Source organism: Nelumbo nucifera, chromosome 7, assembly GCF_055504915.1.
Source record: "Nelumbo nucifera cultivar China Antique chromosome 7, China Antique-T2T, whole genome shotgun sequence".
In the NCBI taxonomy this organism is placed as follows: Eukaryota; Viridiplantae; Streptophyta; class Magnoliopsida; order Proteales; family Nelumbonaceae; genus Nelumbo; species Nelumbo nucifera.
The window spans coordinates 53,330,957-53,355,898 of record NC_142655.1 but is presented as its reverse complement, the minus strand read 5'-3'; the positions used below and the strand labels follow the sequence as shown (position 1 = coordinate 53,355,898).

Here is a 24,942-nt window from a genome sequence, read left to right as displayed (position 1 = left end):
AGGCACCATATTAGCAAAAGCCTCATTAATTGCATTTGTACGTATGCAAACATCAATTTCTATGCACCTCTCACGTTTTAAGAAGCTTCATTTTAGAGCTTCCCCCAATGGGTAGGCGTTTATTGGATCTTTTGCTGATGTGATGCCTAATGGTGCCTATGTGTCATAAACACCCTCATTAATTGCTTTTTTCGGTTTTACAGCCATACAAGTACAGAACATTTACTCAATAAATGTAATAGGAACCAAACACATACTAAGAAACAAAGAACTCAAAAATCTTTCATCTCCTCTAAGAAGCCTGAATTCTGATAAACAAGCAGTTACATGATAATCCTCAAAAGCAAGGTTTTTAAAATTAGACCAGACAGGGAACTGCTCCAGGTCAAACAGTCCAACCATCTGGTCCAAGCGGACGGCCCACTCTAACAAAAAATAAAAAAAAAATAACAAAAAAGACCAAAAACCATAATCCAGGTTGATGGTTCAACGGTTCACCCGCCCATGGTTTTGGGATGAAACGGAACTGGTCAGGTAACTGGTTCCCAGTTTTTCTGGTCCAACCGTCCGGTCTGGTCCCGTTTTGAAAACATTGATCAGAAGTTCTCAAGAACTGATCCCTTTCATCAGGAAACCAACTTCCAAGTGCCAACTCCCAAAACTGACGCACTGAGGTTTTGACACCTTGTTGCAGTGAACTTTCCAACCCAGGTTGTAGAAGGGCGGAAGAGGTGGCCAGCCACACTTCAAGAATTCAGACAAGACGATACAAACGGAAGGAATGCAGATAGCAGATCAGATATACAACCACCACGTGAACGGTGAACCTAAGTTGAACTCACCTGGAATAAAACCATACAAGAACGGAAGCACAGAAAAATTACCAATCAAGAGCCATTATAATTACGATAGAAAAGAACAATTATTAAGAAAAAAAGGGGCATAAAAACCAGGATCTGTTATGCTAGAAAGATGTACAGTGCTAATCTCTCAGACATGCAATGGCTCTTGACACAGAAAATATGCCCATTGTCTTGCAAATACCTATTGCACCTACAGGAGAAAACTTTTCACCAGGTTTTATACTAGGCCCATATCATTTTCATCTCCATGAGATTGTAAAATTTGCATCCCAAAATGTGATACAAAATTTTACACCCCTTCCTCAATTCCCTCCCATATAAGGTGAGGACCACAATGCTGTTTCATTACTCGTTTACTTCCCTTTAAACAAACAAAGCAAAACAAAATCTGAACCAAAACTAAACCAAGATTCTCTTCACCTTCATTTTACCTCCTAAACATTTTACTTGATAAAAATGAAATTTGCAGTTTGGCAATCAACCAACCCAGCCTTGTAAGCAACAGAGCTTGACTCTTCTTCTTGGAAAGCACATGGAAAAAGAGGTCCTCTTTTTGACATGTCAGAACTGGACACCAATATCACAACCACCATATCTACAATGAATACCATGCCAGGCCCATCCGGACTAAAAGTTTGAACATTCTGTTTTGCCATTTTTCTGGTTTTTTAGCATTTTCTCAGGTCAAAGTGACCAACAATACCAGAGCAAGATCATTTGCAATGTCACTGACAACTTGATTCAAGTTGACCTGCCAAGGTTTACTTTCTGCTGGAACTGCCACTTCAAGAGTTACAATCAGTAAACGAACATAATTCTATGGAGAATAACAAAAAAAGGTACTGTTCTCACATTTTCTATTAAAAATATTATGACCCCCGGACTCAGGAAAAAGGCAAAAACTGCCCAAATCATTGATTTGGTCGGATTCTGAGCTTCAAAGATCGTTGATGGTGAATTCCACTTGAATCAGTCATGTTCCCCTGATGTGATCCATCCATATAATCCAGATAACTCCAATGAAATATTCATGAGCCCCATGGTGCAAACTTTGGTCGGAAGGACCCTCTTCAGAACACATCTCAAAGAAGGGTCCACAGGCAAAATGAGGCAATCCCCCCTTGTTATTTAAACACTTTCCAATCATTACTGTTCTTCAATACTGAAAGAGGACCCCGAGCGTCTTCTCTTGGGTTCACGTTCTCCCAAATGCAGTGAAACACAAAGGTCTTCACCAGAGCAATTCCTTAATGCAGAAAGGCCCTTTGACTCTGGGTGGTCCTGCTGATCTTTTTGATGCACTGGAGATTGTCCAATGAAGTTGGAAATGAACTGATGCTCAACACTGGGAAGTGCCTCGACCCCATCTACATGAAATTCAGTGTGTGTAAAAGGGTGAGTCATTGTCTGCGGTCGATCTTCAATGGGGATTTGCTGAAGATTAAAACCCAGAGGCTTAAAGATTTCCCCAGTTTTGTCCTTCAGATGTGTTCCCTCTGCAGGTGATGATTCTCCAACAATAGAGTCCAAGGCTGCTGTTGAAGCAGTTCTTTGTTCTTGCACTGCTACTATATTAATGAAAAGATCATTAACGTGTTATCACATATATGAACCTAAAAAGAGAAAGTGGGGGCGTGTGTTGGGGGAAGGGCAATTCAAAAACGAAAGCAACAAAATGAGATCCATCATTCTATAAACACAAACCTTGAAGTCCTTCACTGGTAGTGACGAGTTCAAGTTCTAGAAGATCAAGAAGGCGTCCGAGATCAACACCACTTGTCCAATTCTCAGGAGGTTGGCCAACTTTCAGCTTCAACCTCCCCCGATTGGCTGTCCCACCCCATATTATTCCAATTGGTCGTGGCTTCTCACCGTCCTGACTAGTCATGAGGATGAGGCTCCCACTATCACCTTCAAGGTCAAAGGTCTGTTGGTTCTCCCCAACAACAAGAAAATCAGTGAAGAAACATATCCCTTTTTCATCATTGTACTCAAGGGCATATGCCATTACTGTCCCAGTAGTCAAGCCAGAGCTTCTTCCAACCTTCACAACTTGTTTCCCTATGAGGCTGTTGATTGGAGACTGCAAGTCTATGAACTTGACATCACCAATCTCACCTACACCTTGCACAGATGTAGTTACATTGGAAATCTCAAAATCATCAGCAAAGGGAATGAACGCCCCATCAGCTCGTACAAAGGTCTCTGCACATGCACCAAATTGTAATGGGCATGCGTGGGGGTCAGGTTGTAATTAAATTATACAAATCCATAAAAGATGCATTTGCAAAGTGGTAAAAGCATAACTGTAGAAGAGAATGATTGCAACCTTATTTATTACACAATAATGTGCATAAGACAAATTACCAAATCAAATTTCAAACAAGTTCACTTGCTTTGATCAAGCCACAAGTACCAAACCCAAATACACTATTCATTGGAAAAGAGCACAAAAGATGCAATAACAAGAAGCAAATTTCCCCTAACTATGATAGCATACATGGCACCGTGCAGCCAGACTGGAGCATACTACTTAATGAGTTAAGCCACTATGTGTGGGTTGTAACTTGTAACAAAGATCTGTTATCAGAAAATACCCTGCTTAGAAGATCTGGTATTGGGAACTGCCCTGCTGAATTGCCCGAAACAAGATAAATTAATGGGTTTCTGCTTTTTTCTTTTGCCCATCTAGCATTCTTCATATCCCAAATATGATAATTAACCAGATGGTTAAAAATCCTACTTTCAAATTTTGGACAAATGAGGGTAAAAAGTGGTCTATGAGTCAAGTCTATGTTCTAGATTCGTTAGTGTGCTATCTTGAACAATTTTAATCAGTGTTGACAGACAATATGTTTACATAAATAGCAAACAATTTGGAACCGCATTACCTGGGTTTGTACCAGCAAAGATCCCATACCAAAGATCATCTGTGATGAATGATGTTGCTCTCTCTACAGCTCCTAGGTACACACCAGGTCCCAGGCTGGGTGGTAAAGGATGAAACATCTTCTGATTTGGGTAATCTAGATCAACCGCAACATGCCGGTTAGTGAGGAAACCAACCTGCCGATTTCCTGTTCGGCTCTTTACAATGGCACCCAAAGTTCCATAAGTCTCTTGGCTAGCTACCTGAGCACAAGCATAGAATGTTAAGTAACATGAAGAATCACAATAAACAATATTTAAAAGTAAATAAAAAGGGAGAAAATATAACTACACATATTCCCTAGAGGAATGTTTGAAGCTGGAACTAGTAAAAGCTAAATATATCCCAAATACAGATAAAGGTTCAAGTGCCAAAATATCATAATAAAAAGAAATAGAATGTTCAGAACAAAGCTGAATAAACAAGAGGGATACAAATACAACTCCTAATCATTTGCATCATAATTTAAGCTCGTGACAGAAGCCCTGTAACTTCCCTTCTCATAGAAAGGGATAACAACGTTTACATTGCAATGTTCTTCCAAAAATCCAATACACTTTTAAGTGGCTCCAAAGGAACATAATGTGATGTTGTTTCATTGAATAGATAAACCAAAACAGCAATACAGGTACACCACAACACATGTTTTCTCTCTTTTTCCTTTTTTTGGTCAGGCAAATTCAGGTAAGGAGTGATGAAAGGATTTGATCCCAGGTTAGTAGGAACCATCTCCACTGACTTCACCGGCAGGTATCTTTATAACTTTTAGCAAAACTAATCCACCATATAGAAGATGACAAATATCATTCAAGTAGACCCACCACCTCTATATAGTATATACCAGGGAACAGAATGTTAAAGACAACTTGCAGTCCAACTCCATGGAATGGATGCACGAGCAGCCTCTCTAGGTTTTAGATACAGCAACATCAGAAAACCTTACATTGAGAAATCCCATGGTTGAACATAATCTGGAAAATAAGCACAATTCTGAATAAGTAATACATGGTAGTGTGCCATGATATCTTACACATCTCACCAAACTCAAGAGGCCAGGTGATGTCCATAAAATATATTCAATACATTCATATTCGGATATATATTATTTTAAAATAATTCCATTTATACTTCAAGGAAAACAAAAAAGAGTTGGTCTAGATAGAGAGGAAGCCCTTTTTGCATGGCAGATATCATCATTATCCTAGTGTTTTTACTGTGTCTGTGAATAATAGGCACTGGCTGCACTATTCCTGTCTCTTCCCTCTAAGTAGGACCATACATTCAGCTAAAGATCAAGTACTCTTTTTTTTCTTCCAATCTCCATCAACTTCATTTTCACCCTCCCCAGGTCCTTTTAGAGCTTTGCACTTTTTTGTCGACTAAAAGCAACTTTATGTTATAGAAATGATAATTAAACGGCGTACAACCATACATGGAGATATACAAGGCTATATAAAAAAAAAATAGAAAAGTCCGAATCTCCTGAAAGCAAAAACTCCATGCACACAGCATCCAGATGCACATTGGGAATATCTCCCATACATGTATGTAAAATTCATGGGGAGATATTCCAAATGTGTGACTGGATTCCCATGCTTTCAGACTATGGGCAGAGTTTTTGCTTGCAGGGAATCCCATTGCTAGATAGAAGACAGCCCTCAGATTTGCAACTTAAGGAAGAAGAGTACCATCATTAATACCCAAAATAAATTCAAAGTCCTTATTCAGCAATTACATTTTAAATTTTTAGTCACCCTGCATTCCATCTGATATGGCCTGAATAATCACCACGGATTTTCTTAACAGAGACTCTCCAAGGCCTACTGGGACTACCTTCTATGGAAATAGAGTTACCACTGTATGGCAATTCTTACCCCCATAAGAAGTGACAAAAACCGTGGAATTCAATGAGCCAGCATCTCCAATGGGTCCACCTTATGCCTATAAGATGTCAGAACCAATTTTTTTAAACCAACCAGGACATGGAACCACTTTTCCATCCAGGTGGTGGGTCAGTGGTTCAACCGTCCAGGTCAAACAAGTCAACCCATGACATTATAGTTAAATCACAGAAAAGATACAGAAATTTTGTAGAAAAAATTGGGCATATCTCTAATATTAAATGTTCATAATAGCAAACAAAATAAATTTGATAAATAAGAATTATGTTATTTATGATAGCAATGGATAAAATACAGAAAAAAAATTAATATCTGATGGGATTATAGCTGATAAGGGCAACTTTTAGGCCCTAATATCAATAAAAATAATACTTTTAATATAATTTCTAAAATAGGTTAACTTTTTAAAAAATATATCAAATAAGGGCAAAAACACTGTTCATTTTCTTCCTCCTACAAACCATTCATCAGAACCGCCGCTTCCGGCAACGCCTCCACCCACCTCCGTCCCAGCCTTGCAAATCTCAATGACTACCATCTACCAGCGCTGCCGCCACCGCCGCCTCCGCCCACCTCTGCTCTGGCCCTGCGAATCTCAATGACTACCACCCACCAACGCTGTGCGGAGGCGTTGCCGGAGGCGGTGCTGGAGGATGGTGGTCATTGAGGTTTGCAGGGCTGGGCTGGGGCGGAAGTGGTTTGGAAGAGGAAAAAGATGAACAGTGTTTTGCCCTTATTTGATATATTTTTTAAAAAGTTAACCTATTTTAGAAATTATATTAAAAGTATTATTTTTATTGGTATTAGGGCCTAAAAGTTGCCCTTATCAGCTATAATCCCATATCTGATCCATGACCCACTGACAGGGCCAAATGGTTCAGTTGTTCAATCAGCCAAGTGGCCCAGGTCACTGAGTTGTTGTCTGAGTCAACATTTCTTTTTTTTGTTCTTTTTGCAGACATAAGGTTTTGTAGTGAAATGGACTCAGAATTCTGGCCAGGTGATGGGTCAACCAGTTCAACTGCAAGTTCAAAACACTAATCACCACTAGCATCAAAAAATACCTACCAACGTGAGTTGCTCCTGGATTGTCAAGAATGCTACAATCAAACAGTAAAGTCATCTTGCTAAGGGCTGGAGAGGTAGGAATACGCAATGGAGACTCCCAGAGAGGATTCAAAAATCTGAGGTCAACCTGGAAGACATCCTCAAAACTCTTTCGATACATAAGCCCATAGATTAGGGAGGAAAAGAACTTAGCCACAAAATGCTTCTCAAAAATGAATCTATTCTTCTCTTCCCAAACATCCCACATGAGTACATAAATGATGGTTGTGGGCTTCCCATGAGATCCCACATTCTAGCCTTTCCATTGCTTCAACTAATGTTTTATATGGTGTGTGGTTCATAGGAAAGGCCCATTTTGTTGGATGTCTCACCTAGCTTATTGCTATGTTCTGATGAGTTCACCTTGAATTTGATGTTTTAATAGGTAATTACCATATTATAGGCTGTAATATGGTTTTTGAGTTGAGTTGAGTTGAGACTAAAGTATGATTCTGAGTTTAAATAGTTTACCCATGTAGGGGTTGAATTTTCAAGGCTAGAATATTCACATTAATAATAGAATACCTTACCCAATTGAGCTAATAGAATTTACTTCTTTCATAATTTGTGTGCTTTAGTTGTGCTTGTTGCTTTTAAAATGCTGGCTTTAGCATGTCTATAAAGTTATCAAGAGCAAATCCACTCCATGCCTACCAAGCTAAGACATAAGTGCTGCTAGAGCATACCAAATTGAGGCAAACCTTGAATATTAGATATGACCCCTAAATAACATGGGTCAAGGTCAGCCAATAAGACAGTAGAGGATAAGCTTCACCATTGAGAGGAAAACAACCTGGATCACCAGCTAAGGCCCCTAAATGACCGCTTGTGTGCCTAGGTGCACCTTTATCACCTGGACAACCAGTGACTTAAAAGCCACTCGGGCGATGCGCATTTTAAGGCATGCTCCTTTTTAATTTTTTGCACTTTTTGTTCTTTTTGAACCTAGCAGCTGGGCTGGGGAGGACCGCAGCTCCGAGAACCCCCTATTTGCTAATGTTATTCATTCATTCATCCTAGTAAAATATCTTCTTAAAAGGTAATTAAAATTATAAAATCATTTTCATGTGTAAGGATTATTTTCTAGGGGCATAAAAAATGCAAGATGTTTTACATCACATTAGCTATTTGAAGTAATGCAATTGAGGAAAAAAAGTTGTGGGTTTTACATGCTTGAAAATGTTTTATATGTTTGATTTTATTTTTAAATTTTCTTTTGAATACGCTTTACATGTATGTTTATGTATTTTCATTTTAGATAATAGGTTTTTTAAATATTTATTTTAAAATTTGTTATATTTTTATTAATATTATGTTCCGTAGTTTTTAATTTTTTGATTTTTTTTGCATTTTTTGTATTTTTGTATTTTTGCACCTTGCTTCGAAAAGGCATGCGCCTCAGGTGCAAATTGCCCCTTGTGCTTTTAAAACACTATGGACAGCATGGTATCAGAACATTAGATCCATCTAGTGTACTGCTGCTCTCTTGACTTCGAAGTTGTTTTCAGTTTCCCTTTTTCTCTCAAAGGAGAGTTTTCTCTTGGCTGGTTTCTTGCACTGGTCAAAGATTACAAGATTGGTAGTGGTGCCAAGGAGGATTCATTGAGGATTGTTGGTGATATAGAAAGCCCCTATTTTGGAAAGTTTTCTGTTGTCTCTTCTCTGTAGGTGTAGAGTGAAGCAGATGAGAGTTCAAATACTTGGTGACTCTCCTGGTTGTGTTGTAGAGGATCACATGGTTGCTCCATCAGCCCTAGTTCTTCCTTCGGTAGTTTGATCTGTCTGGACAAGTTTCTGCGGTGTGTATAACCTGTGTTAATGGTCAAAGAGATCTGTTTATTGCTGGCTTTCCTGTCAATCGAAAAAGTCTTGCTGTCTAGCTTTCCTTAAGTGTGTTTTTAGATTGACAGCAAAGTCAAAATTTGTGGGAGGAGTTTTTTCTGTTCAACAGACCAGAGAACCTTCGTTTTGGGCTGTGATCAGTTGTAGTGTGATATTTTTAGGGTTTGTACAGGTAGCCAACCCTTGTAGATGTTCAGTTCTGCTGTATAGCAGATCTAAATCTTTTTCTTTGGTTGAGTGGCAATGGATTCTGATGATTCAGCCACATCTAGCATGACTGGAACCCTCAGTTGTGAATAAGGTGTAGAAAACTTGTTTATTCCGATTTCAGGGACTCTCCTGGATGGTCTGAACTATTTAGAGGGGCTAAGGCAGTGAAATTGTTTGTTGGCAGTAGAGGAAAGCTGGGAATGGTGATGTTGTGGAACCTAAAGAGAAGGGTTCTACCCATGATAAATGGGAACAAGATAATTACCTGCTTATGTCCTGGTTGTCATTTATACAACCCTCTTTTAAAAATAGTTTCATGTGGGTGGATACTGCAAAGGAGATTGGACCAAGCAAAGGCTACCTATTCAGAACGTAGACACCATGCTAGAGTGTATCAGTTACAGGTGGAGACTGCTGCATGTAAACAAGGGGACAGAACTCTTTCTACCTACTTCTCTCATCTTTCATATATGTGGAAAGAGTTGGACCACTACCAATCCATCGACTGGGAGAGTAACAAGAATGTCAAAGCTTACAAAGCTCTTGTTTCACAGCAACGTGTCTTTGCTTTTCTTGTTGGATAGAACCCTGCTTATGAACCTATTAGAGTCCAAACCTTGGGCTGTAAGGACTAAGGAGATACCCAATTTACAAGAGGTTTATGCATTAATCCAGTTTGAGGAGAGGACTCCAATGAATCCTCCTGGGTGGGGGGAGTCAAGGGTGTGACTGAGAAAGTGGATGGAGATGTGCAGGATAAATTGAAGTGCACTCTGTGGAAGATCAAGACATACAAAAGAGTACTGTTGGGCAGTGAGTTAGAAGGCGCACAGGCGAGGTGCATTTTAGGGATGTACCTTGCCTAGGCCCTAGGTACAGCATTTTCAAAAGGTGTGCGCCTTGCACTTCAGCAGGTCTGCACCTTTTGAAAATCTGTGCATTTTTTCTGTTTTTTCCCTTTTGTGTCTAGCAGCTGGGCCGGGAGCTCTGCTCCAAGACCCCCAACCAAGACCCTCGAGGCAAGCCCAAACAAATCCATATTAAGGTCTTAAATTCTTAATCCTTACTCCAAGTGTCTTTTAAAAATATCTTTCATTAGGATGAATGAATGAGCAACATATTTTTTTTGATCAATAACAAAAATCTTTATTGAATTCGATTAAGAACAAGTTACAGAAAAACAGAGGGAGGTAAACTATCTTAACTCCCCCAAAACAAGGAAAAGAAGAAGTACAGAGTTAGAAATAAGCCCAAAACAAAGAATCCCTATTCACCCCTTGTTTAGCTAGCCCATCAGCGAAGGAATTTGTAGTTCTTTTCACCCAGCTGTACTTTATCTCAACATCCTTTACCAACCAGTTGAACTTTTTCCTCTCATTGCTGTATTTCTATTTCCACATTCCTATCTTATCTTCCTTTAACCAATTTACCACTACCTCCGAATCAGTCTCCTAATATTCAATTCTCTTGCCCTTTGAATCCGTTCCAAGGCTGCTAAAATCTCAGCCCTAAGAGAGTCACCCTCACCAATCGGGCCAGAGAAAAGGGCTAAGGCACCCCCTTCCTCATTTCCGAAAATTCCCCCAATACCTGACAGCCCTGGATTCCCCATGAATGAATGAGCAACATTAGCAAATGTGGGGTTTTTGGAAGCTCAAGAACCCCATCAGTTGTTGTTCTCTCATTCTCCTCTCTTCCTGGTTCCTCTCCATTTGAAAGTGTTTTGTACATAAACTCTCTTCTTCACGTGGAAAGTTGGATCCAAAGTCTGTCCCCTATATCTTTATTGGCTATCCTTCTGGTCAAAAAGGCTTTAATGATATGATCCTGTGTCCCAAAAGTCTTATGTTGCTATGGGCGTAACCTTTTTGAGTCTTAGCCTGCTTCCCTACCGCTTCTCAGGGGGAAAATGGTAGTGTTGATGAGCAGAGGCAGGTTCAGCTCTCTTTACATTTTCCTCCTCCTCCTAAACCACCATTGCAATTTTTTGTTTGTTCTTGTAGCTTAAAGGACCAGCATCCATCCCAAGGTGGGAGCAAAAGAATCACACATCCTATGCTGATCAACACTCTAGTGACAAATACCTACTCCTTAGCTAGGTATTGCTTCTCTTGAACCTTGTCCAACCTCTACTACCACTACATCTCTTGTGGTCCCTCCAAATCCAGAAAGGCGTGGGTTGCCCTGACTGCTCCCATCAAAGTTTAGTTTCATAAAACCTTTAATGGGAGGTTTCCAATCCAACCATGTTTTAGTCTTCTGCACTGAACTAGAAGTCACTAAAAACCAATTCCTCCAAATGTCATCAAAGGAGAAATGTCTGAACAATTCCATAGTTTGTAGCCAATGTATAGTTCTAGTCATTACACAATCCATAATTTGTTGTTTGCTTCTCTCCTCTTGGAAGACTCTGGCATTTCTTTCTTCCCATAATGTCCAAATCACTGCTGCTCTAGTGCACCTCCACATTACTCTTCCCTTTTTCTTTGGCCAAGCAAATGTAGATGGATCAAACAACATCTTAATCTCCCTTGGCATATTCCACCTGCACCCAAACCAAGAAAAAAACCACTCCCAAATTTCTATAGCAAATAAACAAGAAATAAGTGATAACAAGATTCACCATCTGATTTACAAAGAGTGCACCAATTCGGGGAAATACACAAAAAAGGCCTTTTCTTTTGCAAGTAATCCAAAGTGGTAACTTTCCCATATACCACTTCCCAACAAAAAGCCTAAGATTTAGGGGGAATCGGCTGAAACCAAACTTCCTTCCAAGGAAAAGACTGAGACGAAGGGGACTGACAAAGAGCTTAAAAAATAGAGGCACAAGAAAAGAAGAATTTATGATTGAACACCAAATTCTCCTATCTAGTTTAGAAACTAGGCAGGCCATATCAAGAAGTAGGAGAAGATTTGACAAACCCTCAACCCGCTTTGAAACTCAAAATCCCAATTGTGACTCAGATGAAATGGGATGGACTAGAAAACTCGAAATCACCTTACTTTTGTACAAGGAAACAAGGCCTTTAAGGATCGGTTACCAAACCAAGTTCTTCCCAAAAACAAATTAAGTTCCCAGAGCAAACATCATACCAAACCAAGTTCTTATCAAGGTAATCCTCCCTCCAAAGAGATATTACTCCTCTTCTAGGCAACCAATCTCTGTTCATATTTTATACAAATGGGTTCCAAAATCTGCTTTCCTTAGGGTTGGCCCCTAGAGGAAGCCCCAAATAGGTTAGAGGCAAGGGAGTAATATGACACTCTAAGCACTATGGACCAAATTTAGGGCATTCTCCTCCATATTAACCCCTGCTATACAACTCTTGTCCAAGTTGATTTTCAGATTGGACACCTTTTCAAACTTCTAGATCAATTCTTTTAATCCCTTCACTCTTGAGATCTCTCCCTTTACAAAATATTATGAAATCATCTCCAAATTGGAGGTGAGTAATTGGAACCCTGTTTCTACCCACTCTCCAACCCTTAACTTTGTCTTTCCCTAGCTGCCTTAGAAAGGAGTCTACTAAAAACATCCACCACTAAAGTAAAAAGAAAGATAGAGAGGGGGTCACCTTGCCTTAACCCTCTACAAGCTAGGAAGAAATCCTTTACCACTCCATTAACAATGATGGAAAAATGACAAGACCAAACACATCCAAAGACCTGATTGCACAATTTCTACCCAAACCCCCGTTGTTGCATTACTTTTAATAATAATTTCCAATCCACCAAGTCATAAGCATTTTTTAAATCCAATTTGCACACAAATCCTTCCTTCCTAGATCTCTTCATTTCTTCCACACATTTATTGGCTATCATAATTTGATAATTATTTGTCTCCCTTGAACAAAGGCTCCTTGGAACTAGCTTATGATTTCTTTAATCCTCAAAGACAGGAGCTTAGCAATTACTTTGTAGATATTGGTCACCAAACTAATGGGTTGGAAATCCTTAAGTTGACTAACATCAGGTTTTTCGGGAATCAAAGCCAAGAAATTTGCAGTAACTCCAAGGTTAAGTGGCTAACAATACATACATACATACATATATATATGTTTGAGAATTCCCTGTAGACTTCAATCTCACCTTTCAATACTTTCCAACAATCCTGATAGAAAGCCATTGTAAAATCATCTGAACTTGGTACTTTAGATATATTCATGGAATCCCCCTCTCAAAATCCCTTTCCAACCACCTTGCTACCTCCTCTTCCAATAAGGGCCACTCTAATCCTTCTAAACTCAACCTATCCTCCAAAGGTCTTTTGTAAAGGGATTTAAAATGGTCCACAAAGATTCTGATTATTTCATCCTAATTAAAAATCATTTTCCCATTAACTCCAACCTAGCCACAAAGTTCTTACGCCTTCTGTCATTGGCTGTCGCATGGAAGGATTTTGTGTTCCCATTCCCTTTATCCATTTGTCTTGATTTTTGTCTCTAAATTTCCTCTCTGCTAAGAACTTCCTCCAAATCTTTCTTCATTTTCCATCTCGATTCCCTTTCTTCCTCATTAAAATTTCTCTCATTCTCCAATTTGTCCAATTCTTCAATCTGAGATGTGAGAGTAAGCTTCCTTTCTTCTAGTCTTCCAAAAAGGTCCCTATTCCAATCCTTTATCTTGGCTCTCAATCTTTGCAATTTCTTATGAATTTTGATTCCCTCCCACCTTATCCCCCTTAGATCCTCTTTCCACCATCCTTTACTTGGCAAATAAAATCTGGATGTGTCAACCACATATTTTCAAATCTAAAAAAGAGTGGGACCATGTAAAAAAAAAATCTGATCTTAATCTAATGGAGTGGTGATCCGAAGTGACTCTAGGAAGTGCTCTAGAGACCAAACCTTCCCAATGATTTCCCAGCTTGTCCAACTTTGAACATAGTGGATTTTCCTGAAAGTTGGACCAAGTAAAACTATGTAAAAGAGGAATCTCCTTCAACTCACACATGTCTATAAATTCATTAAATTTCCTCATACCGGTGGTGATTAACTGACGGGGGTTAGAAGTTTCATTAGAGAACCTTATCACATTGCACAACTTCACTTGGTCTAACCTTTAGGAAACCCCTGTGTTCAAAAATTGACTAATTTTTATTCACTGCAGACCGGGAGGATCATTGGGGGGATTTAGTCTCCAAGGCTTTGCCTAGGGTGACCTCTGACCATTGGCCCATCACTATTTCCAAAGAACAGTTGGGTAAGAGGGGTCCAACCCTGTTTAGATTTGAGAATATGTGTATGTGCCACCAAGCTGAATGAAAGGAGACCACCCTATTTAGATCATGGAGTAGTGATGCCCTTGTTCTCAGGACCAATTGGGTTTGCAAACTCATTCCAAGCTGAATCAAAGGCTCTATGGCAAGGACTGAAGCTTGTAGAACAGCTAGGGGCAAGAGAGTTAGAAATTGAAGGAGACTCACTTCTGATTATAACATGGGCAAAGCAAATTGAGTCAGTACCTTGGAAGCTAAGATTCACTTTTAGACAGATTGACCAACTTGCAAAGAGATTTAACTCTACTTTCAATTGGGTTAAATGGGAAGCTAATGGGTCGGCGAATGTGTTAGCCGAGCAAGGAGCTAATAGACCATCCTTATTTTGGGCAGTACTGTAAGCTACTTTGCCATGGATAGTATTGTATCTTAATTTCAGATTTAAATCAATAAATGATTTTCTTTGCTGATAAAAAAAGCATGTACCTGTGCCACCCTGGATTTGTGGAGAAAGTAAAAGCTTGGTGGAATGAAAGTAACCCAAGGGTGAGTTGGAAAGGAATGGAATTCCATTGGAAATTGAAGGAATTGAGTGCCAAGATCAAAGAATGGAATATCCAGCACTTTGGAAGGATTGAGGAGAGAAAACAAGAGTTGATTAGTCAAATTGAGGAGTTGGATGCTAAAGAAGGTGAAGGGTTTTTTGAGGAAAAGGATAAGGAGTTAAGGTGGTCTCTAAGGAAACAACTAGAGGATATTTTATTTAAGAAATCAGTTGGAAGCAAAAAATCTAAACATAAGTGGGTAAAGGAGCGGACTGGAAATACAAAATTTTTTCATGCTCTATCTAATGGAAGGAGAAAGAAATTTTCATTTCTAAGCTTGTGATTGATGATGTAACACTCACTCAACAATCTGAGATTGCAAGGGCATTTATGAATCATTTCAAATCAATTTATAGCAGAACCTTGAATGCAAGAGTCTGGTTAGAAGGGTAGGAGTGACCTAGGTTATCTGAAGACCTTAAAGTGTGGCTTGAAAGGAGTTTTGAGTTAGAGGAGATAAAGGAGGCAGTCTTTTCCATGGATAGATCCAAGGCATCAAGGCCAGATGAGTTTACCATGGCATTTTATCAGGACTGTTGAAATATACTTAAACAGGACATCCATAAGGTCTTTGTTGAATTTTTTTGAGAGAGGGGTGATTAACCTGGGGCTGAACTCCACTTTTTTAGCTTTGGTACTAAAGAAATATGATGTAATTCACAGTTTCACACAAAGGAATTCAGACCTATCAGTTTAGTAAACAATCTTTACAAAATAATTGTCAATATGCTATCTCAGAGAAATAAATTGTGTTGCCTCAAAATATTTCCCATAACCAAGGTGTCTTTGTGATGAATAGACAAATAATTGATCATATTCTTATTGCAAATAAAAGTGCAGAGGACTTGAGAAGAATTAGGAGAAAAGGCTTGGTGTGCAAGCTGGATTTGGAGAAAGCATATGATTTGGTGGATTGGTTTCTTTTAATATAGGTGTTGTGTGTTGGAAACTTTTGGTTTTGGGGAGAGGTGGTGCAAGTGGATACAAGATTGTATTGTGACATGTCATTATTCTATTTTGGTGAATGGGGCAGTGGTTGATCACTTTCCTGCAATTAGAGGGATAAGGCAAGGGGATCCCCTTTCTCCTTTCCTTTTTACTCTAATTGCGGTAGTTTTGGGTAGATTGATAGATAGAACAGATTCTAGAAATTTGGTTAGGGATTGGAGGGTGGGTAGGGATAGGGTACCAATATCTCATCTATGGTTTGTTGATGATACAATCTTATCTATTGTTTACAACAATAAAAAATATTACTTACAAATTGAAATTTTAATATTTAGTTGACTTTGTTGTTAATGTAGAAAGGTAAAAATAGTAAAATAGAAAATAATTTATATAGTAATTAAAATGTGGTTTTGTGTATTGGGCTTAAATAGAATATAGCATAATAATGGCTTTGTGCATGTATTAGTTTGTAAAATTTTATTCAATATGATTCTTGGACTCTTAATTAATGGATTATCAACAAAACTGTATGATATCTATACATCCCACTATATTAATTGTAATATATTTCTTCATATTTACCATTAAAATATACATTCCCTACGTATTTATACCTTATTTTTTGTTATTTTGACCTCAAATTTAGTGTTATTGATGTATTTATGGAATTTGTATGTATTTCTAGTGTATCCATGTGTTTCTAAAGCGTATCTGTATTCATATATGTACCCAAGTTGTCTGATGTGATACCCGACATCGATATTTTGGTCCTTGGTTCCAACTATATGGGATCAGCTACATGGATCCTGTTTTGCCAGTCCATTCTGTTCAGTGCCATATCCATTCTTAAATTATGGACACACACTCAAATCATTTCTTATTATTTCCACCCAAGTCTTTTTTGGTCTACCCAAAGCTTTTCTAGCCCCTTTAACTTGTAAATTGGAACAATGCATAGATGGTGGTGGTGGTGGTGGTGGTGGTGATGATGATGATGATGATGATGATGATGATGATGATGATGATGACTGAAGATGGGATATATACAAGCTCAAACTAATCGCACATTATTTGTGAAGAGAAGGGGTGAGCATATTAGTATACTCGTGTTTTTGTAGATAGCGTTGTGCTTATTGTTAATGATGTACAAAAGAGTATTGATTTGAAGAAATTCTTAAGGACAAAATTTGAGATTAAAGATCTCAGTGAACTGAGGTATTTTTGGGAATTGAGGTATAATCTATTTATATCTCTCAATGGATGTATGTTCTTGTTCTTCTTAGGGATAGAGGGAAATAAGGAGTAAAACATGTAAAATCTCTCATTGACCCGAATTACAGGATAAAAGGGGAATGGTTTAAAATCTCCACAAATTTCCTAATATTTCCACAACAACACAGCATATTTCCATTTCTGAGGGTACTAACACAAAAGTATTACTAGAATCAACATATCCCCCAGTGAATGTTATTGGTGCTATGTGGATTATATGGCTGTCAACGGTACCCAAAAATGTGCTCATCAAACCCTCCCTGGAAGCAGCTGGCAAAGAAGACAGCTTGGAAGTTTTTTTTTTATCAGAAGGAAGCTTGGAAGTTAACACCAACAACCAGAGAAGTGAAGAAGCCACATGTTTAAGCCTAACCGTGGTGCTACATGAGACCAAGACGTATCAAAAGAGCACAGAGCTCTTGATTTGAAAGCCCTCTAGCATCTCATCTATGAAATAGTTCAAGATTTCAAGATTAATCTCCATTTCCAGAGTACTGCAATGGCTGATCTCAAGGAAGCCACAGCGGTGTACTTGGTGGTTTCTCTGAGTATATCAATCTCTGTGTCATTCATGCCAGGAGAACCATTATGCCTAAGGACATCCAGCTTGAATGCAGGATTTACAGCAAGAGGGTGTGAAGTAGGCCTAAGATTGTTCTATATTTCTGCCTCAATTCCCTTCTTGTTGTATATGCACTTTTTTCTTTTGTTAGTCCTTTCAATTTCAATCATGTAATAATGTTTGATGAATGTCTATGTATTGTTAGCTTTCATGAAATTGAAGGGAATTGATGTTTGTCCAAACAAACCTATTGCCGCCAGCTGCTTCTTGTCTTTTTCTTCCCTAAGCGTTAGACATTGGCTGTTCGCCTGTTGCTGCTAACTTCTTGTTCATTGATTTCTTATTTAATGGTGGAAGGAAAGGCAAGAGATTGGTCCTGATAGTGATTACCTCTTGCCCTAGGATCTCCTAGAAGACCATTAACTTGAGGGGTTTGGATGATTCCCCTGATTCCCTACTGGTTGCTTCTTCTTCCCTAATCTTTTATTTCTTCTGTTAGAAGCTCTAGCCTAATTTTTTGTCAATGGATTCCTTTTACTTGTTGAACCTTTTGTCTATCGATGAGGTTATTCTGCAAAAGTATTTTTTTTTTATAGGAAATGGTATTCTGCAAAAGTAATTTGTGAACCTCATTAGATAAGTGCAGGCCCATTAAACTCAGACGAGATCTGAAATCCAATAGATCCAATCGAATTGAATTCATATATACTTCCTGTGCATCCAATTGACCTTCAGATCGAATTCAGATGGGGTATTTTATTAATCAGATTGAAGTTCAGGTTTAAATATACGGATCCGATTATAGCCTAGTGGAGTACAAGAGATAGTATTATAACGTAGGTTGGCAACAATATATTAGATATGTGGATTAGCAAAATTATTGCCCACCTAATGAACATGATTGCCACTTCAATCATTTGCACTTTCTATGAGTTTAAATTTTGCTTGAACTCTCTCTATCATGTAGTTTGATGATTTGGAACAAATAATAATTTAAAAGGGTCTACCTATTCATCTTCTATCAATACTATATAAAGTGGATACTTGCCTTGGTTTTGGTGCAATTCATAAAAATTAAATCCAAATACCATAAATCATATATGTTTAAATTTTTACTTGCACACATGCATAGCATGTATCTTAACTAGTCATTACATAAAATAGCATTCCATATCTTTTCATATTTCACAATTTTTTTTACCAATAACAGCATATTTTGACAATGCTTCCACCATGTATAAGTTTACAATATTTCCATATGACATTGCCAACATGTTTCCAATATTTGGATGACTGATATTTCTCCTGACATTAACATTTTAAACATTGCTGAGGGGGAGCTTCTTGAGGATCATGGAACATATTAGAGATTGGTTTGGCAGCTACTCTATTCCTGTATGAATCAGCCAGATTAATCTTTGAGTGTAGTTGGCCAATATACACATGCTCTTGTACTACTCATCTTGCAATTGATTCTTGCTTACTTGAAAGGTTGTCCTAATAGAGGTATCCTATATTCTAAACACGATACAATGAATTTGGAACTGTTTACTGATGCAGATTGGGCTGGATCTCTAAATAATAGACCTTCTTCTCTTGAAATAGCAAAAAAGTAGTCTATAGTTGCTTGTAGAGTATAGGGCAATGGCCCATGGACTTTCAAAGGCTTTATGACTACGTTCATTACTTGAGGAGTTGGGGATTGATTGGTATGTCCTTCTTGTACTATACTATGATAATCAAGCAGCCATTAACATTACTCGCAATCCCATACAGCATGGTCGCACCAAGCACATAGAGGTGGATCATCATTTTGCTCATGAGTGAGTTCTGTCAGGAGAGATATGTCTCCCTTATGTGAAAACTGATCAGCAGTTGACCAATGTGTTTACTAAGGGCATACCAGCTCTGAAGCTACAGAATACACTGGGCAAGCTGGGAATGATGGGCATCTACTCAAGCTTGAGGGAGAGTGTTTAGATATAATGGTCAGGCAGCATTTTTTCTTTATTGGGCCTGTTTTATGGCTTCATTCATTTGCTAATTATTTCTTATTAGTGTTCGTATTGAGACTTTTTCTATTTTTATTGCTAGGTCCTTGGGCCAGATTCATATTAGTTTTATTGGCCACCCTATTGGGAGCACTGATGTAATTTCATCATTAATTATATCAGTTAATAGAAAGAGAAAAGGGGACAGATCTGTTCCCACAATCTGGAGTGCTTTTTTTTTTATCAAGACAATCTGGAGTTTGCTTTCTTCTTCATTCTTTCTCTCTCTTTTCTTCCTTCTATCTATTTCTCTTGTTTTATTCTTTTCTTTGATTCTTATTCTTATTGCAGAAAATCAATTCAGATTAGTGGGTAGTGGCTTAGTGCTGTAATCAAAAACAACTCTCCAGACTGTACATAATAGTGTAAATATATAGCAATAACATAAATATACAATTTACATATATATGTTGTAGGTAGAAGATCAGGCAACCTCACATTGGATTAGGCCAAGCTTAGTCTGGTTTCAGGCTACCCAAGCCTACCCATATTGGGGTCAAGCCAGAATTTTGGCACACAAGCCCAACCCATGCAAAGTTCAGGTTAGCCCACCCAAGTTGCAGCAAGTAAGGAAAACAAAAGGTCAGAGAAAGCAGTATAAGCTCAGCTCCTAACAGACATCCACGGAAATAAAGTCTACCTTTTTATTTTTTAATAAGAACAGAAAAAAAAAGTCCTCTAATCACGTAAACCAGCAATTTTTCCAATCATCCAACCAGCATACAATCAGGAAGGTTGCTAAACAGAAGAACATGATACCTGAGAACCAGAACCAATGCATGGATCACTTCCACGTAAGCCATCCACAAGCTCAGAGTATAACTGTTCTTTAGGAGTTGGAGCAGGAGCACCATAATATGAAAATTCTACAACATCCACATCACACCATACACCTCCAGGTCCCTACTCAGAGAGTAAGCAACATAAACTTCCGAGGAAAATAAAAGCTAAATCAAGGGTTAAACAGAAAATACAGATCTCCTAGACTCATCTGTACTTCTCTATGGTCAATTAACATTTCAAAGACATGGTACTCCAATTAAATCCTGTTGCTATTTGCCAATTATAAGTACAATCGCATGCCACAGCTAAGATCAACTCATCAACATAATTAACTTATAGGAGTAGTGTAAATCCATAACACAATATCTCACTTTCTCACCTCAAGTGCAGAAGGCAGGCACTGAGTGTGACTCAGCCACTGTCTGTGAACCTTCCGTGCAACAAATACAAGAATAGCTGGCCTATCTGTCAATACACCCCGTCGAATACGATACCCGATTGCTGTTCCAAGGCTATAACGGCGTAAGATCTTGCTGTGGAATGCCCTTATAGTCATGAGCTCAAGTAAGGTGGTTGCCTGTTGTCCCGTTGGAAGACGATCTAGAGTTTCAGGTAGAACCCCTTTCTGAAGGTTTGCAAAGTAATTAGCTCGATCTTCAGCAGCACCATTCAATCTACTAGAAGTAGGCCACGAGAAGTAGGCAGCATTGCTCTCAGAGTGCTGACCACCTGATGCATATGCTTGAAGTGTTGGTGGACTTAATAAAGGAAGATTAGGGTGACTGCTGTAATTCATTTCCAGATCCAAAGCTGATTCCTCTGACTGTGTTGATCCTGAGTGATGGACTCTTAAATCCAGCCGGGTCCTCTCCATACTTCAGTTAGCCTATGAAGAATTAATTCAATAATCCCTTATTATATATCCAAACTCAAAGATTAATGATTATAGATGGAAACAGAAAAATAAACAAAGACAACCACAATTATATTTAGACTACAAAAGTAACCTACTTGACAACAGCCTAAAGGCATCTTTAGGAAGGCATGTATCAATGATATAAATCAAATAGAGGAAAGGCATCTAATCTATCAAAAAAAAATAGAGGAAAGGCATCCAAGCTCAAGTGAATAAATTTTGGCATAGAAAGTAGGCACTACATTGGCTTTTTTTTTTCTTTGATCAGCAGAAAAGGAATTTTATTAATGAAAGATTAGGAATTACAAGGTCTGGGGTGTGATTTCCACCCCAAATCAACAAAGATTACAGATTTTCCCAAAACATTTGCCTTCTCACAGCCCCTTGTTTGGCCAGAGAATCTACCATTCCATTTGCTGTTCTTCTCACCCACTTAAAGGAAGCATTTAGTTCCCTTGTTAGGCTTACAACCTCCCTGAATTTATGCCTGAATACCCAAGGAATCTGGGAGCTATTTCTGGTCCAAGGGATGACTACTTGGGAATCCCCTTCCACCTCTAGGTTGTGCAAGCCCAGTTGTTTCGCAAGTCTTAACCCTTGCAGTAAACTAACTAGTTCTGCTGTCATTGCGTCTCTGTTCTCCAAGGGCACTACATTGACTTTTCATTCCTCTTCTTTTGTGATTGCCAAAGCACAGGGATGTTTTATTTGCTTTTTTAACATTGTACAGTCCCTTTGGGGTATATTTGCTTTATACCTTTGTTTACAATTTAATACAATACTTTACCTTTTCAGAGAGAGAGAGAGAGAAGGGTCCCAAACCCAAACAAAACATACACAAGCCCATACATGTGAAAAAGCCAACTACTAAGCCACAAACCCTAACTTGAGTATAACGAAGGCATAGACACAAAAAAAAAAGAAAAGAAAAGCCACTAAAACAAGTATATACAGGGATGAAAGGTCCATACAACACCAATATCAAAGCTGTGCACATGCAAAAATAGTGCCAGCATCCTATTGGAGCTCCCCAAAGGAACCCCAAGATAAATACTGGATGGAATTTCAAGGCATAAAAACACCAAGAACAAAAATTGCAGAAAATTGTAAATATTAGACAAAAAAATAAGCAACCAAAACTATTTAACAACAACAAAACAGTAGCAAACCACATTAAAGTACAGATTAATCTTCTTCAAATAAAAATTCTTCTATGTGAACTGTGAACTTGAACACCTCAAACAGAAAGCAAAAAAGAGAAATAGATAAAGTAGAAAGCAAACCCCAAAGCAAAACACTCATTAACCAGTAACCACTTAATTCAAAACAAAAACTAGACCTTAAGAGTGAAGAAGTGGAACTTAAGAGTGGAAAAAAGTAAAGTACTCAATCTCAATCAGATGCTATAACATTCTCTTCAAAAAAAATAGTGCAAAAACAGAATAAAAAGAATAGGCTTCTATAAAACCAAAAGAAACAAGCAATACATTAATCAACATGCCATTTCCATGTTTTCGGAAATAAGACACTGAAAGGTTCAAAAAACACCACAATATTCATATACTAAGGCTGTGTTTGGTTTGAAGGAAAAAATAGGGAAAGGAAGGGAAATATAGGGAAACCTTTACAAACCTTGTATAGGGTTCCCTGTCTTTCCCTTCCTTTCCCTACCTTTTCCTTCAAACCAAACATAGCCTAAAGGAAAAATCACAGGTAAGATAAGAAAGAGAGAGAGAGAGAGAGAGAGAGAGTAAGCATGAGCAGCTCAACCAACATGAAAGAAAATAAAGAAGTCCAAAAAAAATACGCCCCATCCTCTTCAAACATACATTATATAATGCACTTCACAGTTAGAGAGACAGAACAGAGGGAAATACCATAGAAACTTCACCAAGTAATATTCATCGCAGAAACCCAAACAGGCTTCTGGGCTATGAAACAAAAAGCCAGGAAACGCGAGGAGGACAAAATGCCACTTTCCCTTCTTCTCGGAACAGAAACAATTGAGGGAAAAAGAGGTAACGTATGCCAACACTTCAAATGGGTTAAAAGAAATCCAGACTAACAGCGTGAAGTACAGACTGAAAACCGAAGCAACAACTTGAAGCAAGATTAATCACAATCCTTCTTTCGACCCCAATAACCCTACATAAAGAAAAAAGAGGGGAGGAAATTAAACAAAGAAAAGATTCAGAGGAAATGCTGAAACCACCTTATATAGGGACATAACTAAAAGAAATGAGAGTCAACAAAACGAAATGAAGAAATTGATAGAAAGGAACAGGAAGGGAAATACAAGCATAAAGGGAGCACATATAGAGTATAGAACCTAGATTATGAAGGCGTCAATGATCAGCTTGGAGCTCAAAAGTGAGAAAAAATCCCATAGCAACAAAGAGGGTATCTATTCCACCCATTAAAAAAAAAAAAGAAGAAAAACAAAACTAGTTCGAGGATAAAGAAACAATAGCCGAAATGGATTCTGAAAAGGCGAACAATACTTTACAAAACGAAGAAACATCGAGAACGTCACTCACTCCCACTGCACGCAGAAAACTCAGTAACGCTCAGATATCAAAAGAGAATTTTTGAGGGAAAAAAAATCTCGTGATGGGCATCTACAAGCACACATAGAGAAATGAAATAAAGCACCAGGCAAATATACAAAAAGAGAATAATTACCAGTAGTCAAAATGGGACAAAATTGATCTTCTAAAAGAAACTGTTGAAGGAAATGGACTAGGAACCAAGAAATAGAAGCTCGCTTTAGAATCAAGGAAACAAAAATATTTCAAAATGGGTACTCGGAGAATGAAATGAAAGAGGACCCAGAAACAAGAAACAGTGAAAACAAAAAGAAAAAGTAAAACCCAGAAAGCAGTATAGTTTTATGGAGCAAGAAAAAGTTTCAAAATCAAAGAAAAACGCCAGCTTGGTAGACAATTCTAAGAGGACTCACCGATCAGCAACAGCAGAGCTTGTGGAAAGGGAATTAAGACTAAGCCCCTTTTGAAGATTATCAAGACCTAGTCGAGGTTTCCCCACCTTGCCCATCTGTAGATTGATTGAAGCAGGAATCTGCTCAGCACTAAAAGGGATTGCCAGCTTGCATCAATTACAGAAGGGTTGTTAGAGAAACCCATGAAATTAAAGGTGTCCAAAAAAAAACAGAATGCGAGAGATATATAAGTTGAACCAGCAAAAAAAACATACACATCCGGCTTTTGCCGGTAAAAATGGGTTTTTTTTTACTTTTCTCTCTCCTGCCACCCTCTCTTTTTCTGTATCTTTTCTTTTTTGTTTTTTCTTTGCTCTGTAGGGGGTCCAAGAATGGGAAGATTTTAATGGAGGGAGAAGGGCCAAGAAACGAGAAACAAAATACTCTCATGGAGGATGTGGGACCCATTCTTATTTGCTCCCCAAAAGTTGCACACTCTAACAAATAATTCGAGAGTGATGCTCCTGCGGGAGCGATCCCAGTGGATGAACAGTTTGAATCATTAATGGGTTCATCAATGCTAGCCACAAGTTTTAAAAAGTTAAAGAAATATTCAGAGAAAAGGATTATCAATTATCAGAGAGATCCCTCATCAGTCATCCCTATCTTGTTCAGACTTCAGAGTATCAGTCCGTGCTTGGCTTCAAATTTGAGACATTCAGAAGATTTGTTACTCTTGAACTTTCCAACCAGACTACAGTGATGTGTAGAGCTCACACAACTTGTTCAGTGTG

At 38.3% G+C, this 24,942-nt stretch overlaps 1 protein-coding gene across 7 annotated transcripts; it reads right to left on the bottom strand.

The window, feature by feature from the left end:
• Positions 1–256: 256 nt before the first annotated feature.
• Positions 257–24,942, bottom strand: LOC104610994 (protein NARROW LEAF 1). Of its 7 annotated transcripts, none has more exons than XR_737537.3 (8): positions 24,170–24,942; positions 23,088–23,355; positions 20,674–21,180; positions 20,271–20,414; positions 3,755–3,995; positions 2,568–3,068; positions 1,716–2,431; positions 257–842 (listed from the first exon to the last, which is right to left on the bottom strand). XR_737537.3 is itself a non-coding variant. In XM_010277883.3 (7 exons), the coding sequence occupies exons 3-7, from the start codon at positions 21,166–21,168 to the stop codon at positions 2,010–2,012; spliced, it is 1,803 nt and encodes a 600-aa protein (XP_010276185.1). In that variant the 5' UTR covers positions 21,169–21,180; positions 23,088–23,355; positions 24,170–24,942; the 3' UTR covers positions 1,492–2,009. The 7 variants fall into 7 exon arrangements, 5 of the variants coding, with proteins under 5 accessions (XP_010276185.1, XP_010276192.1, XP_010276190.1 ...); XR_016078493.1 differs by lacking the exon at positions 257–842 and adding an exon at positions 1,492–1,640; XM_010277883.3 differs by lacking the exon at positions 257–842 and having other exon boundaries at positions 1,492–2,431.